General features: G+C 37.5%; 1 protein-coding gene across 26 annotated transcripts in view; it reads right to left on the bottom strand.

Annotated features, from left to right (window-relative positions):
• Positions 1-1853: 1853 nt before the first annotated feature.
• The window catches only part of LPP (LIM domain containing preferred translocation partner in lipoma), a 640361-nt gene continuing 617595 nt past the window's right edge, over positions 1854-24619 (bottom strand). For all 26 annotated transcript variants that reach the window (XM_023525869.1, XM_011381721.2, XM_011381711.2 and 23 more), the window contains 3 exons: positions 22941-23119; positions 17225-17345; positions 1854-14380 (listed from right to left, as the gene is read on the bottom strand). In XM_023525869.1, the coding sequence (XP_023381637.1) occupies positions 14252-14380; positions 17225-17345; positions 22941-23119 (429 nt within the window). In that variant the 3' untranslated portion in view covers positions 1854-14251. The remainder of the gene's footprint in view (positions 14381-17224; positions 17346-22940; positions 23120-24619) is intronic.

Raw genomic sequence — 24619 nt, forward strand, 5'->3', positions numbered from 1 at the left:
TTAAGACCTTCTGTGCTAACAGTAGAAGAGAGTGGGTGCCTTCATATTCTAGTTGGCATCATGTTTACTTTGAGAGACATTCTCTTTCTTAGAAGACCGCATGGAAAGCAAAGTATACAAAGGCAAGTAAATGTAATAAGTTTATTGAATTTCTAAATATAATAAAGTAGAGTTCTTTTACAGAAAAAAGAATATGATTTTCATATTTATTCTTATAGAGCATTGGAAAACATAATTGATAGAAAAAACTGATAGAAGGTAAATAAAAACATATTTTAATATAGTTTGATAATACATAAATACAAAATACCCAAATCACTTGCTTATAACAGGTTTTATTCTCTCATTTTCATAAGAAACCATGGGGATTATTTTGGATATGTCAGTGATGGTTCATGATGTAGTGGAGAAATGCAATTTGCTAAGAATAAAATAAATTGAAACCTATATTTTAGGAATACCATGGCTCCATCAGTATCACACATGAAAAAAATGCACATTCCATATATATATGTATATATATATACATATACATATATATGTGTGTATATACAGTGTGTGTGTGTGTGTGTGTGTGTGTGTGTGTGGCTTTGTTTAAGTCAGGAAATATTATTCTGACTAGCAGGTGATCATAGTGAGGCTATGACTGTACTTAGTGGGGAGTTCTTGATCTTAGACACATTTAGCATAGAGAAAATATGGCTTCTTTCTGTCTCCCCCTTCTCCTCAATCTATCCAGTTGTAAACACCATTTAATGTTTACATAAAACTCTCTCTCATTGTCACAATCATCAAATTGAAATCTGGAAGAAAGCTGTATTGTTTCTTTCCCAGCCCATTTTGTTTCCAAGGAGGAAAACCTCTAAATTCCCATGCCCCTTCTAACATCACACAGAGATTTTTGAACTCTTATCTAGCACTAAAATGTGATTCTCTAAAAAATAGAAAATGACTAGTGTTGAAATTGGATAAGAAAAAATGAAAAAAGCATTAACAGGAAAGACAGACTTTTTTAGTAAAGAATATCACTTTCTCCAAGAAACCAAATGATGACAACTAAAGCAGGGTGGTCCACACTCTTGAAATTATGAAATAGTAATTCGTTTCACCCTCATTCCTAGTTTATATAGTGCAGGTCCTTATATGGTAAGCAGAATGGTAGCTGACTGCAGTGGCATGGAAAGTATCTTCCATAGCTCGTTTGCCTTTACTTCTGTGAAACTGGGAGGTGTAGAAGACTACTCTGTGATTAAGAAGACGTCAAGAGCTTCCTTGGAGAAAGGCTAACTGGAGGTATCTCACTTTCCCAAAGCAGATGCATATTCAAGTGAACATGGAGCTAACTAACTTAGAAGGAAAGAGAGCGACTTGGCAAGTATAGTTTGCCAGCTGGTTGAGTCAGACGACACATTAAGAAAGATCATTTTTGGAAGCACGTTCTCCCTTCAACCCTTTTCCAAAAATCGTGCATCGTCTACCTCATCTTATTTACCTGCACCCTCTCCTATTGTCACATCTGGGGAAGAATCCATCTTTATTGGCTGTACTGTGGTTCCATTAAACGTATCGACAGTTATAATGTGAGTGACAGAACTAGAAAAAAAAAGTTATTAAAGAACATGTGCTACTATTTTTAGGAGTCAAAGTAAAGATGCTCTAAGGATCTGGCAAGGACATTTGGCCCCCTGAGCCTCCAATCCTCACAGCCAAGACTTTTCTTTAGTTTTCACTGATGTTAGCCTGAGAGATAAAAGGAGAAGAAATGTGCTGACATTCTAAACCCACCAATGCTTAGTTTATAAAACATACACATGATACATATCCTAATACAAGCCCTGGCTCTATTCTCTTCATTTTTTTTTTCCCCGACTAAATGTTCCAATTCCATAAAGCATATATTTGTTTGAAGCAGAGTACAGAAAACCTCAGCAATATGCCACCATCCAGTAGGATATAAATACAAAGTGGCTGTATCAGCAAGGAATGCTCAGGGAATGTGTTTGCAGCCCATTTCACGGTGCCACACGAGAGGGGATATTGGAAATGAGTGACTTTCTTCCATTTGGCAAGGGTTCCTGATCTTAGCACCTACTCCTTTAGATGGTATGTTTTTGAAGGCTGCACAGTAGGACTCTGGGTACCGTGTGTACATACATATGTAAGAATAACGTTTATGTTTCTCAGAATAGGCACTTTTTGAAGGCAGTAAATCTAAAAGTAAAGTTAATAGAGCCTATATTTAGGGCTCATCTTCTCACTTTGCTGATGTGTTTGCTGAACAGAAGATCACAGATTTGAGTCAGTCTCGCAAAGAGGCCGGAGTCGGCAAATGGCTATATTCAGAGCTGGGGAAGTCTTGCCAACTCAACAGTAGCTGTTAAAAAGGCAGACTTGGAGAAGGTGCAATCGTTTTTCTCAAAGGTGATGGCACAGAAGGAGAAAAGCCTGTGACAAAGCCATGAAATAAAAGCTTGTGTGTTCGGCTCAGAGAAAATTACTATCCTCAGGCTCTGTGTCTTCGTGTCATGTCTACTTCACGGCACAGCTTTGATCCTCAGAAAGTTTTCCCTTCCTTTCTTGAGGTGTGTCTCATAATTGCACATATTCCCAGAAGAGAGAGAGAGAGAGAGAGAGAGAGAGAGAGAGAGAGAGAGAGCGCGCCCCAAATCTATTAAACTAATGATAAAAGTGAAGTTTAAAAGACAAAAACCAAACAAAATACAAAGTAATTCATTGCATAGATGACATGGTAAAAGTTCAGTACTACATTCAGTTGTAAAAGTTTTGCATCTAAGTTCAAACTTTTGCTTAAGGCACATTAAATCACATGATAATTTTATTCATGCTGGAGAATCAGACAATCAAGTGTTGCCTTTCATTTTATTTGTGTTTTGATAAATTTCTCCCAAAAGAATGAAGGCATAATTTAGATGTTTAGGGTGAAAACATTCTGATTTTGCAACTACTTCATTTTAAACTATTGGTGATAAGATTTAGTTTCCAGGGTTCTAAATCTCTTTCATTAAGGACACACCTCAGTTCAGACATTTTAGTTGAGTTAGAAAGCTGACACGGTCTACACCAGTTTCAATTTGCTACCTAGTAGGGAGGTCTAAGGCACTTTAACTCTTTTTGGCAATCTCACTCATATATGTTGATGTACTTCACATTCAACTAAGCAGAAGATATTAATAAAATGCAGACATTGCTCAAATATCAACTTGCCTTTCGCTATTTGAAAGTTAAAATATGAGGTCATTCCCGTTGTTAGGATTCGAATTATAAAAACCCCTCTTCCTTTCAAAATCTGTTTGAAGGAATGAAACACGTTGGCAGATACATCATCACCTGACTAGGCTATTCTTCTACTTCTGGTTTATTATCATTACTAAGTGATCATCAACTGTTACCCAAAGAGAAAAAGAGATGAGGAGATACTGGTTTTTTCCTCCCCTTATACACATAATTCTCCCAAGAAAAAAAAAAAAAAGAAAGACAAAATGTATCTAAGAAAAACTAGCTCTCACATTTTGTAAACTAGTTCAAAAATGGAGTTAAATAATTTGGTGAGGAAAGACGTTCAGGCTTAATATTTACTCTCACCTGATGGAGGAAATGGAGTTAAGAAAGTAACTACTAATCTTATGCCTCAGTGTGAAGCAAAGCGGGCACCGAACAAAGTGGCAACACAATACATCAATAAGAACAGCCCAAGAATAGTTCTTTACTCTTTTCCCAACAGATAAAAACACGAAGAGCGAATCAAGCAAGAGAGATAAATACATTAGTTTCCACCCTCACCTCAAATTGCTTTGGAATATTTTAAGATATAAATGGATTCACACAAAATTTAAATAACTTTCTCTTTTCTTTTTTGGCAGCCACAAAAATGGGTCAGGTCTAGGAATTATTAATTTTCTGGCCTGAAAAACCCAAGTGTTTAAAAATAAGATTTCTTTTTGAAAGATCAGCTTTCTTGGAAGATGTTTGTGTGTGTATGTGTATGTGCACACTCGTGTGTGTATGCATGTGCATGAGTGTGTGTTTTAAAGACAACAGAATTGTATTTTACCTAAATACGGAGAACTATATTGTGTAGAATGGAGGAAGACAATTTTTTATTGATAATTTTCTTTACATTATGTAAAGCTAAGTCAGGATTTGTGGCTCCCTTAATTTATTTAGAGGGCTGCGTTTTCATATTCGCTGCCTCACTGTCTTTTTATTTCCTTTAATAAGATGTCACAGGTTCCACCCAAGTGAGTCTCTGCTCAGGCGCACTCACCTAGATAATTTTGAAAAGTTCTCCAAATGCTTCTTCTATTAATCTACTCCTAGGTGGGGGTACTCCATCTATTCTACAAGAATCGTTTTCTACTCCATCAGCCATAACATTTATCAAACCTTACAGAAAATGAAGCACCTTTCCAGACTCTAAATGTTGCCATCTCAACCAAGGTTACTATTCTGCTGGCTCCACTGGCCCCTCCTGTATTTCCTAGGCGTGAAGATTGGAAAGAGGCGAGAGGCCATTTGTTATTTAACTTGGCCCTCATTAATCCCAGGGGATAAGCAGATGGATGATAAGACCAGCTTGATGGATGATAGACTCTAGGGAGGGAAAATGTCTAGAAAGCTTATTAGATAAAATCATTTTAAAGATTTTCTGCAGTAGCTTTAACTCAGATGAAGAAAGAATATTTTTTGATCAGTTCACAGATTTTAACTGAAAACCAAATAAGAGAGAAATGGGATGAAATAAAAAAGCCAAAAGCGCACATCAAAAAGCATGGCTTCCAGAGGGACACAGTTCAAGAGAAGGTACAGAGAGTTATGAACTGTCATGTAGAGCGGCTTCTGGGATAACACAGGGGCTTCCCCAGAAGTGCCCTGGAAACACACGGTACCAAAGTCCCTATGACAGCACGCACAAATCACAAAATCAAAACAGCCCCCAAAGTCTGGCCTATCCAATGGCAAAGGCCAAATCTCAGCATTGCAATCAGTCCTATGGCATTTATTCACAGATGTTTCGAGGTCATAGATTGGTGTGCTGGTTTGAAAATGCATGATGCAGTGACATATACTTGGTGTGCCTCAATCAATGTGAACTGAGAGAATAATATGTATTATTTACCTACAGCAGTTTTTGCCTCTTGTGGAACATACATCGTAGTCCAGAGGAGAGACACTTGTCTTAAGAATCAAGTCACCCGGGCACTCCACTGAATTCTAAATGATAGGATCTTGGTTGATATTCTGAACTTCACAGTCCCAGAGAGTTTTTCAGTTAATATAAAGTAAACCAACTATCTCTGGGGAAATTTGCTGCCGTGTGCTTCAGTGCCACAGTTGTTTGTTCTTGGTGGTGGCCTTTCACCACCAACTTCATTACAGTGCTCAGCAGACAGAGTACCTAGTAATTTCCCCACAAGATGACACAATATGCACGCCAGCTCTAAAAGGTCTCCAACAGTGCACACGTGGATTTACCATGTGATCGTTAAATGGTCTATGTGAATTTCCTTGGATGCCTTTGAACAGGGGGCATTTTAGCCTATGAGAAACATACTTGGAGCTCTGAGGTATTTTATGTCCCAAGACTGGCATTGGAGAGAGCACTGGGCTTGTGAGACCAGGGGCCATCCCTGAACTGCCACTTACCAGCTGTACGGTTCTTGGCAAATCACTTAACGATTCTGAGCCTCAGCTTTCTCTTCTAGGATAGGGCTATTAATAACCTTCCTCCCCGGGCTGTTTTATGTGTGAAAGCAGTCTGTAAGCTCTCTTAGGAATTATTATTTTAAACCACAGAAAGCCACCCCCAGGTCTGGCCCAGGAGACTGATGACAGGTTCTGCTGATAGGACTCTAATTCAAAACGGGTGGAAGAAGCCGCAAGCTTTGTCTTTCCAGAGACCAAGAAATACTGTTGAAACTAAATAGTAACCCAGGGCAATAAGAAAAGCATTTATACCTTTTCTACATAAAACTGTAACACAGTATAACTCCTTCCCCCAAGAATGATTTCCTTTCACATAGAACTGGCCAGAGTAATGACTTTTAACAGAACCCTGTCTTTTGCTTTTGACTCTTCCTTGTTAGAGGTGGAGATCACATACTGACATTTCCCAATATTTTTAGGTCATTATCAGCAGGCCAGTTAACTGGAGTGTATTGTTCATGGGACAGTTACTGGGGGAAGGCACATAGCTATATAACAACTGGGAATAGTTTCTTTTGAATGAGAGTAAAAACAACAAAGAACTCATAAACTCTGAAACTCGACCCTCAGAATATCCTTCAGACTATTTTTAAGGATGTTTAAAGATTAGTTTAAAAAATTTAGCTAAAAATCAGTTTTTTAAGTAATGTGTTGCTAAAAACAAAACAAATATATTTCAACGGAAAATGGATGGTGGAAGCAACATTTTGTTTTGTTGTAAATATTAGTCTTGTGTGGCCCCAAGGAGAACATAGGCCACAAAGACTGGTTCTCTTTAAGAGTGAGGGGGAGCTTAAAACAAAGTATGTTGGAGGAAATGGAAGACCTTAAGGAGCTCTTTGTTGCAGGTGATGTTTAAGCAGAGTCTGGGTTATCACTTAGCAATGACTCTGTAAGGGGATTCTAACACTAGGTGGAATAGGTGACTACAGAGCCCTTTCTAATTGTGAACCCAGAAGCAATAAGAAAATAGGGGTGCCCTGCTAATTCTCTTGCAGGGGTTCAAAAGACAGGTGTGTTTGCTCTAACAGTGGAGTATGTAGCTATGAGCCAATCAGAATGCACATTTTGTATGTTACAAATGAAACTTCCTGTTCATACTGTGTTGTATCACATTTTGGCAACTCATCTTCCAATTCTGAAGAAATGAAAAAGCAAGTAATTGAATTAGCTTTCCTGTAGGTTTTTTACTTCCCAATGTCCTCAATATCTGGAAGCCTTTTCTCCTGCTAAGAAAATTCCAGGATCTGTGATACTTTTCAAGCAGAGGGTTTTCTCTGAATGCAGCCTCTGCTTTCCTGTTGTTTCTGGTGCCTTAAATATTCTTTCCTTAACTCTAAATCAAGTCAATACATCAATTCAAGATTTCTTACCAAATTTCTCTCCTCTATGAAGTCTTACTGATGCCAGTGGGAAGAATTACTCTTACCAACACTATATTCCTATGGCATACCAATTAAACCTATTGGATCTTATTGCAGTTGGCTTGAGTCAAAGTTACTTAGGGGCTGATTCTCTTACGGTGATTATTAAATTAAACTAATGAGTAAGGGATAAAGACGTTAAGACTAAAGAGAAAATATACATTCCTAAAAATAGTTCCTGATCAATCATGTAGGAAAGCTGCTTACTTGGTCTAAAATGCAGCATCTCTGGGTACAAACATTTGAACACAGAAGAATGGAGTAAATACTTATGTTGAACCTATAAAGTATCCAGGACTCTTGCATATTCGGTATGGGAATATGGACAAGAAATGTCTTATTCTTGAGAAGACAGGGACAAAGGGAAAGGGCTGAGGAGACTATAAAGAAGTGGGCGTCTAATGGAGATGGCATACGTATTAGCTCACTTCTTGTTTTCAGAATGACTTTGGTTTTGGCAACATCAAAAACAGTATAGGGCACAGAGTAAGAGGATGGTTTTGTATGCTTGGGAGGTATATCCTCATCTAGCATTCACTCTCTTGGGTCTGAGTCCTTGGGGGAAATACCCACATTGAATATCAGTTTCCTTAGGATGATTCAAATTCCATTTACTTTCAACCTTGAAGAAAGTATTTTTACTTAGCCTGACGCAAGGTGATTGCTATGTTTCATAGAGCAGATTAAAGTAAAATTAGAAAATATTTTTAGGTCCAACTGTTCAAAGGAAAAGCAAAAGGTGATTGGACTTGACGTCATGTCAATAAAAGAGGAAAAGCTGACGCAGTTATTGATATCTGACACAGAAGTAAAGATTTAGAAATTAGACTTGTTTTACATAGCTTCAGAGCCAGATTTTTGTTTAATATGAGGAAGAACTTTTGTAGAAAAGAGTTGCCCTGATGGTAGAATGGACTACCATGAACAATACTACATACTGGCCGGGTCTAAGAAGATGTGGGATGGTGACATGTCAGGAAAATAACAGAGATTCAGATCCTTAAAGGGTCACAATTCCGTTTGTCTAGGAACAACACTGGTGTTTGGAGTCAGCTCATAGTCCTCTACACTGGTGGCGTATAAGACAAGATGACAGAGCAACACCTGTCTCACTCTTGGTAGATCATTCTACTCCTGGGGTTGAGAACTGAATTAGAAGTTATGTTCAGTGCAAAGTTGACTAACTTCATTTGTGAGTCATTTAATAAAGCTTCTATTTGGGTATATTATGTAAATGTCTATCAGAGTTAGACGAAGGAAGTTTTCTCTTGACTCTAAATGGATGGGTACCTTAGAAAATTAACAAAGTTATGGTCATGCAATGGACATAGCAGCAGCTCTCATTTTACTCTGTTCTGACAAAGGAAAAGTATATTTTATCATAATGATTTTTAAACATCTCATAAACTTGGAAATATAAATATTTTACCTGTTTATACAACTATAATTGCTTAGACTGCCCCTTCTACCAACGTCCTCCTCCTCCTAAATCTCACTCTTCTTGGGAACAGGTTAAAAAACAACAATTGCCTACATATAAAAATGACAGACTCACTGAGACTTTAATTCTTGGTAATTTCATTTATGTACTGCATTAAGTATGTTTTACTTTCTTCATATGTGACCCTCCCAAAAAAGGAAAATTAGTGTCAACCCTGTGAAAACTTGTAAAAAATGGAAGTGAGGATAGAAACTCAAAAGAAAAACATGTTCCCAGAATTATAAGCTTCTCCTAAACAAACAAACAAAACAAAGGGCATACATATTTTTTTTATCTGTATTAGCTAGAGTTCAAAAGAATCTCACACCCAAATTTTAACAAAATGCTGCAATGAGAGATACAGCTTTCTTGTTCTCAGTTTGCTTTTTATAAACAGATTATGGGTTTGTAATCTGTGCGCCAGGAAAAACTCTGGTGCTGGCTTTCGCCCTGCAAAATACTGTGATTCAACTATTAAGATTTAATATCATTGTCATAGGCAAAATGCTATGTGTAAAAATTCCAGAAAGATAATAGTTTTTCCTTGCCATAAGAAAAAATTATCAAGTTTCAATGGAATAAAATAACATGCTACCACTAAAAATATCATTATTTCGTTGGTCAAAATGCTTTGGATTAAAAAATAAAAAATCTTAACCTATTCTTAGAAAGATCACTTTGCATATAGCTGAGAAAAGTAGTCATAAATGAATTTGCCAAGAAGTCTCTGATCTGAGTCCCTGATGAAAACTCATTAAAATAAAATTAAAAGACTATATTATCTCATCTTATTCTATGAATAAACACATTCTGGAAAATAAGCCCTTTTAATGGAAGAGTTTATGGATGGCATACTTATTCTTGTGATTACCGTCTTTCCTTAATATAATCATAATAGCATAGGATTGTAATGCATGAATTTATTTATGGAAAGCCCAAGCAGGATAGCATTAGTAGGCAGGATGGAAAGAATGAATAAGAAAGAGAAGAAAGATGGTAAGAATGGAAGGAAGGAAGAAAGCCGAAGGGATAAAAGGAAGGAGGGAGTAAAAATTCTCACTAAATCACACAGTTTTAATTGGATAATTTTTTAAACGTTTGAAATAATATGCTAACAAAACAAAACAATAGCCTCATTAACAAAATTTCATTCTAGTTGTCTGTCAAATAAAAACTCAACCTGATATGTTCATGATTGTACCATGATGACTCAGAACCAGAATTCTCAACTTGTTCTATCCACTATTAAATTAAAAAACACACAAACCAAAAAACTACGACAATTGAAAAAAATGTGGATATGCTGAATGAGTGTTAAAGGCTCAAAGTGAAATCTTGTCCACATTATCTCACTAAATCAGAGTTAGAACATATATGATCGTTAACAACATCCAATACATCACCTCGTGACTGTAAGAATGTTTCCCCAATTTAGAAACCCATAAGGTATTTTGAAGAAATAAAAGAGAAAGCAAATACTATTAGAATAGACTAAAATAAAGAGTTTAGACTTCTCTGGATTTTGCTGGACTTTTTGAGGAGTATATCTTTGAGATTTGGGGATTGTTATTTATGTTACAGATTCTTCAGTGGAGTATTCATAGTAGTGTAAAAATTCTTTAAAAATAAGGCACACATATATGTTGCTTTCTGATTGTCTTGCATCCAAGTGCACCAAGAGAATGATCTCAGGAAAGGGACTCGAGGAACATTTTGCAGAGGTATATCTTTTTCAGCCTACTGGTTTCCTACAGATGGCTAAAGCAGGGTATGGAACATGCTGTCATATTTCATAACACACATGTACTGTAGCTGTAGGCAACAGATGGACAATCGCTTGTTTAAACTACAAATGTGAAATACTAAGGTAGTATAGCAATATTTCTAGAAATGTATATGGAAAAAAAGTCTTTCCAAGCCAAGAGGAATGGTGAGAGGCTGTGAGGTTACATCAGTGTTTCCCTGATCTTCCTTGCAGCTGCCATAACTTCCCTCAACGCCCTTCAAAACTCGATAATGGAGGGATCAGGGGGGCAGCTGACACAGATTTGACAAGAGAAGCCCAAACCATATCAAACAGAAATAACACTGTTATTCCTGGCTGGTTCACATTAATAGGATTTTAACTAACTAGAAAAATGGTTGGAAGTTGTGTTTTCAAAGTCCTGTTTATATTCCATAAAACCCTCTACTAGAGCGCCATGGTAAAAGTGCTCTATTCTTCCTCTGGACCTAAATAAAAATACTTGTTTAAATCTATTAGAGTTAGAGTTTTTTATACTTTAAACATCATCATAAGTATACATGAAAAATCTTTTATAGTGAGAAAAAAATTAGTGTTGATAATTTCACTGCAGAATACAGCCGATAAAGTAATTTTGATCAGAGAAGTTGTTCCTACAGAAACAGTTTGTCAGTGACCAGAAAAAGAACCCACGTCTTTGAGCTACAGAAATTTCCATCATCTCAAAGCCTTGATGCCTTATGCTGGGACACGTAAGTTACTTTTGAGTTTTAAAGGCAATTTTGTTTGCACATGAGACTTCACATTGAGTCAGCATGAGCTGGGGATGCAGGCAATGAAGAAATCTGATTCTGAAATTGTCTGTAGAGCCCATGACAGAGTGGGTTTTTTTCCCCCTTTTCCATGTCTCTCGTGTCACACAGAATTACCAAATATTTGTGTTCTTAACAATTTTTTTTAAAACCAGTATATTTTTACAAACATTCTCTTATAGGTTCTATGATTTTTCAATTATTTATGAATTTAAGTGTCAACAATTAAGACAATATATCAAAAGACAATAGAATTATATTCATTAAGGTAATATGATCTTTATATCTCTGTTATAGGCAATATTTCATGTAACTAAAACAGTAAAGAGTGATTCGGCATTGTTTAAGTCAAATGATTAATAGAAAAGAAAAGAAAGTAATATAAATCTTATATTTAAGATATCCCGGAATAAACAATTGTAGGATCCTTTCCTTATTATACTTTGTGAAAGAAAAAAAAATCTAAATCTAAATATTTCTGTATATGTACGTGTGCACATTCATTATATAAAAGAATAATAAGTCTATATTAAAAGAGATTTACTTTAAAAATCTTTGGTAAAGATACTCTGAGGTCATGTGATAAAAATGCACAATAAAGACTGTAAGCAAGCAGTATTCTGGCACTGCCACAGCGATGCGTCTGCGACAGCATTTTATTATAACTTGCTTTTTTTTTTTTTTTGGCTTGTAAACATTCAGTTCCATAAGGACTTAACTGTAGCAAACAAGTAGAATGTTATTGCATTTTCATAGTATAAATATTTCATAAATTCTTCCTTTTTTGGCAAAATTTATAATAATATGACAGCTATTCAAGAGATAAATCCATCTCTCAATAAATTGGGCTCTTTGCTTTTGGCCTAAAGACAGTTTTTCCCAAGTGTTTCGTAGAAAACAAGTTACTGAAGAAATTCAAGCAGATTATATTATCACCCCAACTGTTTAACAGTCAGTGTTTTTTGAGGTCATCAGTATGGTATGGCCTTTAATTCGGAAGACAGAATGCAGAGATACAATCGCCATTGTATCCTAAAATTCACATGCTACTCAAAGTGAATCCCATTGTATTTCACGTAATGAGAAATTTAAAATCAAGGATTAAGAGTTTTAAGGTAAGAAGAGGACAGTGGTCAAAGGAAACTTTTAAAAGCTATAACTTTGGTGGTTTTAAAACAAAACTGTTTGGTGACCAAAGCAAATGAGCCACAGATTAACTTAGATGAGCTACAGTGACCATAAGCTTAAGAATTTCTTAAGCCTAAAAAAAAAAAAAAAAAAAAAAAAGAATCATTTTTATAAGTATTCTTACTAAAGTAAAATAAATTTAATTGGAATTCTTGAGGCATGGGTTGCAATTCAAAACATGCGTAAATAATTTTTCATTTCTGTTTTGGGTGTTAAAAATAAAAATAAAAAAAATAAAGTCAGGCTGAAAAATTGACTTCATAACTTTATAACCATGAAAAAGATATTTGTGAAATCAGGGAAGGTGCACAGGGAAATGTAATTATATTTGTTATATTTGATTTCTTAAACTGGGTGTTATGTATATAGAGATTCATTATATTATTATTTATACTTTTGCATATACTTAAAATACTTCATAATTTAAAAGTATATACTTGTGGAAGATTTGAAGGAAGGTTTAAGAAATCTCAATCCAAAATAATTAGTTTAAAAAACGGCAATCTGCCATGATTAATATAGGTGTCTCTTTCTAAAAGAAACATGTTCGAACCTAATGAAATACGGTTCTACAGCTGGCAAGCAAGCATTTCACTGCCCAAAAGGGTTTGAATAAAGATTCCAGGCAGACAGTCTGCATATTTTTAGCTCAGAAAGGCAATTTTTTTTTAGTGATTGTCTTTGAAAGTGTGGTATAAATGTCCCATCAATGATATGAAAATGTTTCTTGCAATACATAATGTGAGTTACGGAAGGATTAAGAGAATAATGATACTGTAGTTTCACAATCTTTTCAAGTTTTCCTGTCTTTTGAAATCAAACTAAACAAAACTACACAATTTTATTTTGTGTGCCTTGATTTGCAATTGTCAGGCAAAAAGGACCTGGGCCTGGGGAAAAAATATAATTTGAATTGTTCCTTATAGCTATCTTTCACTAGAGAAAAAGTCATTTTTGGCGATCATGTTTGAATATTAGAAAAAATGTCGATATTTCTGATATGAAAAGCGGGACAGTATAGGAAATGTTATATTCTAGAGAAAGCCACGTTTGTCTGTATTATTATGTCCAGGCAGTATGGAAAAGGAAAAATCTTAAAATAATATTGTGGGATAATAATGGGTTTTTCAAACATATTCCCAAAATGCTTTTTCTAGCATATCCCACCTATTATTTCTATAGAAAAAGACTGACATTTGGATCTCTCTCACTAATACCTGTTTTCAAATGAGCCCCAACTCTAGTCACTATAGATTTTGAATTTGGATGGTTCCAAACTAAATTTGGGCTTGTTTTAATCTATGTAATTTACAGCTTAAATTCATATAAATTGTGCATTTTCCCCACAAGGGACATGACCAGTTTAGAGCAACAGAAAGATATGCTTTTCAATACACAAAGAAAGAATGGCTATCCTTTATGATCACAGGCAACGTGGAAGTGATAGGATGGAGCCTTCAGGCCTGAAAGCACCTGTGAGTTGGCAAACTCACCCAGGAAAAACTGTGTGACAGCAAATACCACACTAAAAAAAGCCATTCAACCAGATGAAAAGTGAGACAAACACAGGGATTAAAAGTTACAGGAATGCAGAAGTGAATGGGATGGAGCATAATCCGTGCAAAAATGTGGAAGTCCTTGGGAACAAAGGCCCATTAAGGTCCTACATGATTAAATGTGAAATGTGTATTTGTAAGAACTTAAAAAAAATCTCATAATCTATGTGTTTCTACAGAAAGGTTACTAGCAGATGAAGAACAGAGACCATCCTATAGCTTGTTTGCCTTTCCTCTATTTTTCTACTTTTTTTCTATTTTTTTTTTCTTGTGATTCATTCTTCTCGGTGCCACCAACTAACCAGCTAAACGGGCCACTGAATTTAAAGGTCAGTGCTAGCCTTGGCGGTCAACACTCTGATGCGGGCAGAGTTGCAGGTCTTGCAGAGGATGTGTCCATCCAAAGGGTAGCAGCCTTGGTTATCTCCTTCTGACAGGAGACCACCACAATCCTAGAAAAATAGACAGATGGAAATGATGTAAGTGAGAATGTAAACTACATATGTAAAGACCAAATTCTTTAGCTTTCCATTCAAGGCTTCCGTTATGCGGCCACTTACCTATCCTCTTCAAATACCCCCAGCCACCTCTAATCCGTCCCCAGTAAATAGCATAGTATGTATTGAATGAAATTGAATTAAATATTGAAGACATACATAAAAACAGGGTAAAATTACTCTCTAAGGTCACTTAATAGGAAATACAGGTATAGAAAGAGAAGAACTCAGAGGTCTAGGCTTCCAAATCGTAGTTTTGCTCCCTTAATGCAAACAATAGCAAGAACAAGAGAAAATAAAACAAGACTATATCCCTAACCAGTAATTCATTCTTACCCTTTGTCATCCGTTTAAGAATCTCTCAAAAGGAATATACAAGGGCAGGGACAAAATTTCTTGGCCATTTTTGGGCAAAAGCAAAGCTGTAGAGTGGCTCCTGATAAGCTGAAGGGCCACCAGTGGGCTCTACATACTTACTTTAATTGCAGTAAGAAAATAAAATCCTGAGGTTTGTGGAGAGTAATGATTTGTTATACTTTCTAAAGGAGATATCGTGGTGTAGAGGAATGAGTGCTGGACAGGGAGACAGCCCCCTTGGGCACTACCATTAGTTCTAACACTACCTGTGTCACTGCAGGTAAGGCCGATGGCCACTCTGAACTGTTGAGAGAATCAAAGAGGATGATGGATGGGAAGATACTTTGAAACAATGCAAAGAGCTCCATAACTGTAAAGAATTATATTGCTGTTGGTAGCACTTCTGAGGGTCCATTTTGGAAAGTGTTATATAAATGTTGGCCCTTACTTTTAGAGTGTTATATTAATTAAATGTTGGCCCTTACTTTTAGAGAAAATGGAAGTTTCCTTAGAAAAAAAAATGAAGTACTTCATCTAGTGGTTTGTGCCCTTGCTAACTTTAGCAAAAACTCTTTTAAAAGGCCACAATTGCTCTTGCCTCACCTTTGCTGTCTACCTTGACAGCAAGGAGGTCACTGCGGCTCATGTCTGCACTGGATAAATCGTGAAATTTAAGTTCAAAAAGGGTGTCACGGAGAATACAACAGCAGCAGTAACAGTGGCACAGGCTGGGCTCCCCAGGAAGGTCGGATTTACCAAAATGAACTAGCAGATATTTTTCAGCTCTGGAGGCATTCAAGAAACCCAACAGTGGAGCTAAACCAAGTCTTTTCATTTCATTAGAAATAAAGAGGAACATTTCATAAATGATATAGTTTTAAGCATTTAATGAGCTTACATCTACAGTAACCTGCACAGTGTTGGAGCCATCAATGCCTTGATTCTTATAGCCAAAAGGAGCCATATGGGGCATCTAGTACAACCTCCTCATTTTAGAGAGAGGGAAGTAAGATATCCGGTGCGATGCAGCGTCCGTGGCAGAACTAGAACAATGGTCTGCTCTCTATGATAATATAATTCACAGTCCCTCCCATCCTGCAGTATTGTTTCTAAAGAAATCCTCAGCATTTTAAAGTAAGCTGAATTTGTACAGCTATCACTTAATCCGGGAGAAGGAAAAGCACATTTCGTACAACTCTTGGCACAAAAAGTCAAAGCTTATTGGTATGTGTGTGAGGGATGCTGGGAAGCGTTTTTTTCTTTGTGGCTCAGTTTCTCCATCTGTAAAATGATCTCTAAAGTATCTGTGAGCTCTTACACATTAGAATTCAGGTCGATTTTAAAAGTGATGGCTGGACTTTGTTGTTCCTTTTTAGTCATAAAACCTTGTGTAAAACCTAGTCGTTTTTTTTTTTAATCTTTTCTCTAGATAAGGCAACTTGGGCTCTAGGACAAAACAGTGCACACCATAAAACAGGTGGCCAGTAATAGCCGAGGCAGTGGATGGAATGAAGGCAGTCTCAGAGAGCCAGCCTGGGTCTTAGGAAGATCTCCTTAGAGGGACTAGATGAGCCAATCTCAGGAAGATGTGCTAATGAGGAAGTACATATAATTCCCTCAGATAGAACAGAGAGCTGAAAACTGCTGTACTCAGGAAAGCTAGTAGAACATAGAAAACTGCTTCAAAAGAGGGCGTCTGCGTAACTTATAGAACCAGGATAAGAAAACATTTTAAAATCGCTTCCTGAATGTGGTATCCTTTTGAGATACAGATTATAAGGGAAAGACCTAGTACTCTTTGCTGTATGAATGACATGTCCCTTGGGCAAGAAACTTTCTTTGTCACTTATAGCCTGGATTACAGCTATTGTATATATATCCAGGGCATCTTGTATATAACTCTTCCCTAGCTCTTAGCAGTCACCTGAACTTTTTTGTGAAGTGTTCAGTCAGTGCTTGCTAACATAATGAATCTCTATGACATGAAATTTCAACCCTCCGAGAAGAACAAATTCTTAGCCTTCTCAATGGGTGATCGTGGCATCTCTGTCCCATAGAAGTATCAGAGCCATAGTTAAAGATTCAGTATAACAACAACAACAACAACAACAACAACAATAACCACCACTGCCTTTTCCCACTAACTTAGCACTTTATGATTTACGATATACTTTAATATACAATTCTGCATTTTAGTCACATAGCCACATTTGGGAAAGTTAAGAATGAGTCCTTTTTACAGGTATGGAAATCGAGACAGAGGTAAAGTGACTTATTCAACATCACTAGCATTAAATGCTCAGGCCAGATCTAAAACATAAGTCCTGTGAACACAGGCACAAAAGGCTGTTCCAATTTAGTAATTGCTATATTTATGAAAACCTGGCTTTAATGGGTCTTTCAATGCCTGCCATGCAGGGTGTAGGGGTGCTGACCACAGACCTCACACCGGTAGCAGTGAACATGGAAATCACGATCCAGAGCCACAATCCGGACAGTCTCTTCCTGGCCCGGGGCTGGCATGATAGGCTCCTTGCACACAGAACATCGTGGGGCAAATTTCCTGAAAATAGAGGGACGATTCTGGTTAGATATCAAGCATAGACGATGACAAAGAGGTGAGACACAGAGATTAAAAGAAAAGATATAAACCGAAAGTCAAGACATCTGGTCTGCCATTCTTGTGTGACTCTGAGCAAGTCACATGCCTTCTCTGGGTCTGCTTCTTCAACTTTAAAACAAAGGAGTTAGACTCAGTGACTGGTGAGGTCCTCGTAGATCATAAATATTGTGATAGTGGATGAGCGAGTATGTGAATTGCTTATGCGTGAGAGCATCTAGGAGCTACTGGCCATGTGGTATGTGGCACGGAATCCACTAGGGGAGAGATTCCAAACACAGACCCCGGGCTTGGGCAGGCTAGCTAGAGGGGAGGACAAAGGTGCTGGAGGTCCCTACTTGTTTCTGACTTTTGCTTCTAGACATTGTTGTACGTGTTCACCAGGCCCCACCCAGCTCTTCTGAGCTTGATAACTTTGCCTTATTCCCACTTATTAGAGGCTCTTTCTTCGAAATGTGTCTTCCATTCTAAGAATTAAACCACGAATGCCTATCTTTTCTAAATAGCAGAGGTTAGTAAGTTTAAATACTCTTTAAACCAAACTTACTATGGCCAAGTCTGTACTTCTTACATTTTGGTTGTGTTAAACTTTTGTTTGAAAAAAAATTAAAATGCTCTTAAGTTCTTTATTCTTTAAAGGATTTTAGTGCTTCTGGAGGGTATGTGTATATGAGCACATATATACATACACATACATACACAGATATGTATGATTTTGAGGTTAAACGTTGGTGAGATATTTTAATATTTCCTAATCTCCTAATATTCCTTAATATGACAGATAGCCCTAACATTTTTTTTCTCATAACAGATTAATAAATTGCAAATATAGGCCATGCATCCATCTGTATCTTGTAGAGATTAGGGGTGGCATTTATGAAGGTGTGAAATGAGACATAATTAGAAATGGGCGTAGATAAGAACTGAAAAAGATGAAAAAAAAACAGACTGTGTAAGCAACTCAGTTTTTTCATGGTAAGGGTTTTAAGATTAATGATGTTAAAATTTATTTATTTGTAGTGAGATTTAAAAAGGAATAATGATAGTAATCTGATACTTTGCAGAGCACTTTATGGCTGTCAAAGCATTTTTACATACATTATACTCTATATGTACATATTAATTTTCCTGGCAGCACCCAAAAGGCATCTGTATGGCTGCAATCTAAATAAATATGAATTAAGCAGTAGATCAATTGATTGCTATGAAAGAAAAATGAAAAGGATCATGGTACAACTGCAGCAGTAATCAGAGTTGTTATAATTGGTATTTTATACAAGAAATTTATACTCGGTGGCAAAAAAAACTGCTTTAGACTACCTGCTTATTTTTGAATCTGGGTCACTAGTAGTGAAATAAGAAGGCTTCTGGAATCAACTGAAAAGTTTCCTTTTCCCATACCCATTCTGACTAAAAATTCTGTGAGGTCAGAAGTATGTCTTGCCTATCACTGTATCCATGAGCCTTACCCAATTTCCCCAAGTAGGATTACTTACTCCTCTAGGATAAAATATCTTTCACTGCATATGGCTATTTTAGTAGGGGTTATTTGCATATCTTCGGGGACCACTAAACTGTGACCTTCCAAAAGACAGGATTTGCTCCATCTCTGAGTCCCCAAAAACAACCACTGTGACTGGTGCAGAGAGTAGAAATTCAGGCTGTATTTAATGAAATGAAGTATCTGCCATATTTCTCTATTAAAAAAAAAATGTTACTTGGGCCTTTATGTTCAATCTCAAGGTCCTTCCTCTTTGGAAAGGAATAAACTGTATTCTTGCTGAGTAATGATTCCTTCCGACAATTGGACTAATTTCCATGATGGGAAAAAGCAAAGCTAAGAGACAGGAAATGGTTTCCACAGTCCCTACAGTGTTCCTTGGCCAGCATTTCAAAGATTGTTCAAAATCTCAGGTGGCCTATTTCAAGGTTCAGTATACTGAGCAGACAATAATAATAATAATGATAATTAACAACAACAACAAATAAACTCGATAACACATTTGATGGCTAAAAGCTACCATTTATTGAGTGCTTATTATGGGCCAAGCCCTGCCAAGCACTTGACCTTATTTTCTACTGACAGCAGCATTATGAGAAACTGTTTTTATCATTTCTACTTTACAACCACGGGAGCCAAGGCTCAGAGAGGTCTTAGTCATCTTATGTCCTGGCACATTTCTAGAAATCAACAAATGGATATTGATGAAACAAAGAAATTAATGAGAGTAATATGCCTGACAAGAAAGAACAGATAGTGGAATAAAGGCTCAACAATGAAAAGGTCAATTAAATAAGCTTGTTTTTCTGAGCTCATTGTACTGGCACTAGGAATACAGATATAAACTAGGGCTCCAGAGATCAAACTGGTGAGGAAGTTCTATTTCTGCATTTGTTCTATTAATGTATGTACACATATCCTATCATATTGCAAAAATTTAAGGTGGTTGCTGTAAAATTTCATGGATGTGTGTGTGTGTGTCTGTGCATGTGTATTCTTTATTACTAGTCAGATTATAATAAGTGCTATCTGTGGATGATTTACAAAACTATTAAACAAAGAGAAAGGGATATAAATTAAAACATGGGGATAGGGAAGGTATGAGATCAGAAAAAGCTTCTTAGAGAGACAGTAATTGAATTGGGCCTTGAAAGATGGCCATTTAGGTGAAATGGCAAAGTGTGTGTGTGTGTGTGTGTGTGTGTGTGTGTGTGTGTGTGTGTGTGTGTGTGTGTGTGTGTGTTGGGGGTGAGATGTAGTCAGCCTGCCAGGAACTGAGTTTGAGCAATCCTCTGAAATGACATATGGGAAAGAGTTCCCACCTAATAGTCTGGAGGACTTGAGCCAGCATTGACTGAAGGTGGTTATGTAGTGGATGGCCTATTAACGAGGCCTCAAAAATAGTATTTCAGAAGCTTGTTACTCAGAGTGCAATCCAAAACCATCTGGGCATGAATGTTAGGGCCCACCCCAGATCTACTCAATTAGAACCCGCAGTTTAACAAGATCCCCAAGTGACTTGTAAGCACATTAAAGTTTGAGAAGCACCGGTTTAAAAGACAGGATTGTAGGCAGGCGAGATAAATCCCTTCTCATGGGCCTCCTGTATCTCACAGTAACTTCCACTCCCAGGCTGCTCTAGTTACAGCCAAGCAAATGTTCCTTGAATGTAGAGAAGCCTTTCCTAGCTCCGTGCTCTTGTTTATTGCCGAGTTGTTCCTTCTGCCAGGAATCTCCTTGTTTCTCATATAAAATGAAAACTCTTGAAATTCTGCTTCCAGGAACCTGCTCAGAGCCCAGGGCCAAGTAATCTCTTCCGACTGGCTCAAGCCTTTGCCTGTGCCTATCTCATTGCATTGAGACCTTCCTGCCTGATACCACACATATTCTGTACTTACTGTCCGCTCCTTCCGATAAGCTCCTGGTTGACAATAGTTTCTCTCTGTGTATCTGTACAATTTCTGCCTGTGCAATTTCTCTTGTATCTCTCTCCTTTAGCACTTAGCATGGTAATGGGCACACAGAAGGCTCTTTGTAGATGGGGTTGAATTGAATTAAAATAGATTTCCTAAAAGCTCACAAAGGGAGACCTATTCAGAATAACCAAGAAAAAAGCTCCCAAAAAAGTGTCTGCAGAAGGAGGCTATATTCTCCTATCTACCCTTCTCCTTAGCCTTGCAATGCCTGCCCTGGGTTGGACTTTTAGCTGCTTTGTGTTCTAGTATATTCAAGGCTCAGAAACAGAGTTCTATAAAATTTTCTTATATTTTCCTTTGGAAAATGGAGAAAATATAAAAAAGCTTCACTCCCTAAATACTTGTTAATCATGCAGACAACATGAAAAAAATTATTTGTGGTTTACCATGCCACTGAATCAGTGGTGGTGCGGGGGAGAAGTGGGGGCTTGAGATTATTTTCCTTTTTAGTTGCTCAAGTCTGCTTTCCTGGAGCGTTCTGACCCACATACTTATGTCAGTAGTCACAAGTCTCTAATGCTCCCCACTCCTAGAAATGAAAGATAAATGGCATATATATAAACTTATATTTGTTAGAATTGATTTCCTGTTTTAATTGAAGATACAATATACCAGTTTTTTTCCAGCAACAAAAACATGTGTGCTCTGATTATATCTATCACTCCTTCTTGGATTAGGGTAAGTCTGAGAAAGGAAAGAAACAGTGACAGAAACACACTCCCCAATGGTATCTTTTCACTTCCCTTAAATAGATGCAGGTTTTCTTTTTTCATGTGTAATTACAAGCTAAAAATATCAATAATGTGAAGTACAATTTATGCTGTGACTGCCCTTTCAAAGTGAGCATTCTTTGTCTAATTCAGGTGGAGAATTTCCGCCTCTGGATTTTTAAAAATTCATCCAGCCTCACGCCTTTTGGTGAGATTTTCACTTTCTTTGCTACGCAGAAAGTGGTCAGGAAATTCATTTTTATACTATGCGTCTCAGGTCCCCAAACTGCTTGTGGCAAGTACCTCCTGGTTGTTGACAATCAACAGAGCGATGAAAATTAACCCACAAGACTGCACATCTGGAAGCCCTAGAACAGTTACCCAAACTGGTGAGCCATTGAAGCTTCATCTCTTTGAGAGCCTCAGACTGTTTGGAAAGCCACTGCCTAGCAAATATGGACTAGAAAGCCTTTGTGTCTACAAATCACATCTACAGCTTTTATACAGTTCCTAAAAATATGTAACAAATGTTACCAACCAATTAACCAACTAACAAACTGGCCGAATAAAAATAAGCAAAATGCGAAACCATACAATTTTCACGAAAACCCCAACTGTAAGAGAAGAAAGAGCGACCTACAAATGTGAGAATTAGGGAAGTGGGGACATATTTTTCCAGGCCCACGAGTAAGCGGTCTTGACCTTGGGGCTCTACCTTCTAATCCTCCTCAAAAGACTGCACAATTCTTCATTCATATTTCATTAGAAAATATCCTGATGGAGAGAAGTCCTGAATGGGGAAGAGGTGAGAGGAGGGTATGAACATATTGACAATGACATTAAACTGCCTCTGAGTTTGTGAGAGGCTTGCCTTAGTAAAGACTGAATTGTTTTCTGTGTCCATCTCATAAACTCCTATATGTAAATGGCAGGCAGAGTGTAGAGAGAACCCAGGGCTGTTACAAAAGGAAGAGCCCAGAGAATTGAGAAATTTGTTCAATGTCACACATCTTGTTCATGTTTAGTCCAAGGAGGGTTAGCCCAGGATCCTGCCTCTTTCCAATACACATACTCTGTTTCTGAGTGAACTTTCTCACAATTAGAGAAACACAAAGATGCCATGAACAAGCCCCAGGGAAGCTTTGGAGCGGAGGCCAGGATGGAAAGACCATGTGGACTGCCTGATACCAATTCCCGCATTAGATGAGGAAATAAATAAACTCTTTTTAAAGTTCCACCCAATCCTGAGATGCTATAGCTCTGAGAGAGAAGAATATGTTGCTCATATGCCAGGCAGTGGGAACAGACTCAAGAGACTGGAAGGCTGGAAGAGGAAGAGTAGATTGCCTACTTGTGGAAGTCCTCGATGCAGTGGATGAGGCCGCCAGCATCCACAGTGAAAGGGATCCCATCCAGGCTGCGGTGGCACATCACACAGGTAAAGCAGTGAGGATGATAGGCCTTCCCGGTGGCTCGGAGAATCCTCTCCATGATAGGTTTAGAGCAAACGCTGCACTGCTCCAGGGTATTCTGGAGAGGAAAAGAAAAATGACAATGATAGGCCAGGGCCTGAGGCACTCCATTTATGCAGTAACTTATAGCATGACAAGCAATGTTGTAGAACACATTGGCTCATATGATTTTCACAGTCGGTACTCAGAGGAAGTTGGAGTGTACATCTTTATCATAGAGAAAAGAAAACACAATCGGATGGATCAAGTGGTTTTTCTAAGGTCACCCAGGTAATAGGTAGCAAATGTAGGATTTAAAACACGCCTTCTTATTCCTGTCCTTGTTTCTTTCCACTATAGCAGGGGTGACGGCAAATGTTTCTGTAAAGGCCCACAGAGTATATATTTCTGGCTTTCTGGTAACAGCTCAAGTTTGCCTTTGTAGTAAGATGCAGCCACAGACAGTATGTAACCAAATAGACATGGTTGTGTTTTAGTAAAACTTTATTTAAAAAGCAGGTGGTGGGCTAGATTTGGCCCATGGCTGTAATTTTTTGACCCCTGAACTATACAACCCTGGTTCTCCATGGGAAGAATGCTATACTATTTCTCAAACTTGCTTCATCATTAAAGACCTAGTGGGGTCACCGAGGCCCCCTAACATTTTAGAGAGCGTTCCATCGATGACTGAGACTTGCAGAGCATGCTCACTGCAGATTCCAATCAGAATGCAGCACAACCAATGAGGCTTTTGATCATTGAAAGCCTTGATTCAAACACCATCTCCAAGTTTAGTGTTGTGAATTCTTAATGGACATGTTGAACCTAAAGGGGTTCCAGTTTTGAGAAATGAATTAAGAAAGTTAATTTATCTGCCTTTAGAAATATACTGAGCTTTAAAAAATATATACCCTCCTTAAAGGGTATACCATTTATGGAGTCAGGACTTAGAAAGACTGATAAAATTAGCTGTTAACATTCCATTCTTCCCCAGAATCCCATGGTGCCTTACCAAATAACCATGTTTCACATGTAATATGCTATATTCCAACTGAGATGTCTGGACTGACTCACTGAGTTTGCAATCTAAAATAAACCTGGGATGGAGATCTGATTGGAAAGGTGTAGAACTGAGAGGGATGTGGAAATTAAGGAGTAATTGCTCTCTTATCATGAGAACCTTTAAATAGTCATTAGGCAAGAATGCCTGTGGGTAGATATCTAGCGTGCTGATGTCTCAGCTACAGCAATGGTCTCTGATGGGCTTCCTTATTTGCTTCTCTCTTCTGTAATACTTCCATATCCCCAAAGTGACTTCCAGTTTCCTTTCCAAACCACAGATGTGACCAATTGTCTTGTTAGCAAAACTTATATGGCTCCACAATATAAAAAGATCTAGTTCCATACCTGATATTTCACTTCTCTTTCTAGGCTGATTCCCCTCATGTCTCAGACTGCTCACACTTTTTCGAACCTATAAGAAATTTCCATACTCCCGTGCATTGGCTAATGCCTGACATGAACTGCAATTTCCCATTCTGACTGTTCAAGTTATGGATCAGAAGGCAACTCCGCCACG

This window comes from Pteropus vampyrus, unplaced genomic scaffold (genome assembly GCF_000151845.1).
Source record: "Pteropus vampyrus isolate Shadow unplaced genomic scaffold, Pvam_2.0 Scaffold14, whole genome shotgun sequence".
NCBI classification, from domain to species: Eukaryota; Metazoa; Chordata; class Mammalia; order Chiroptera; family Pteropodidae; genus Pteropus; species Pteropus vampyrus.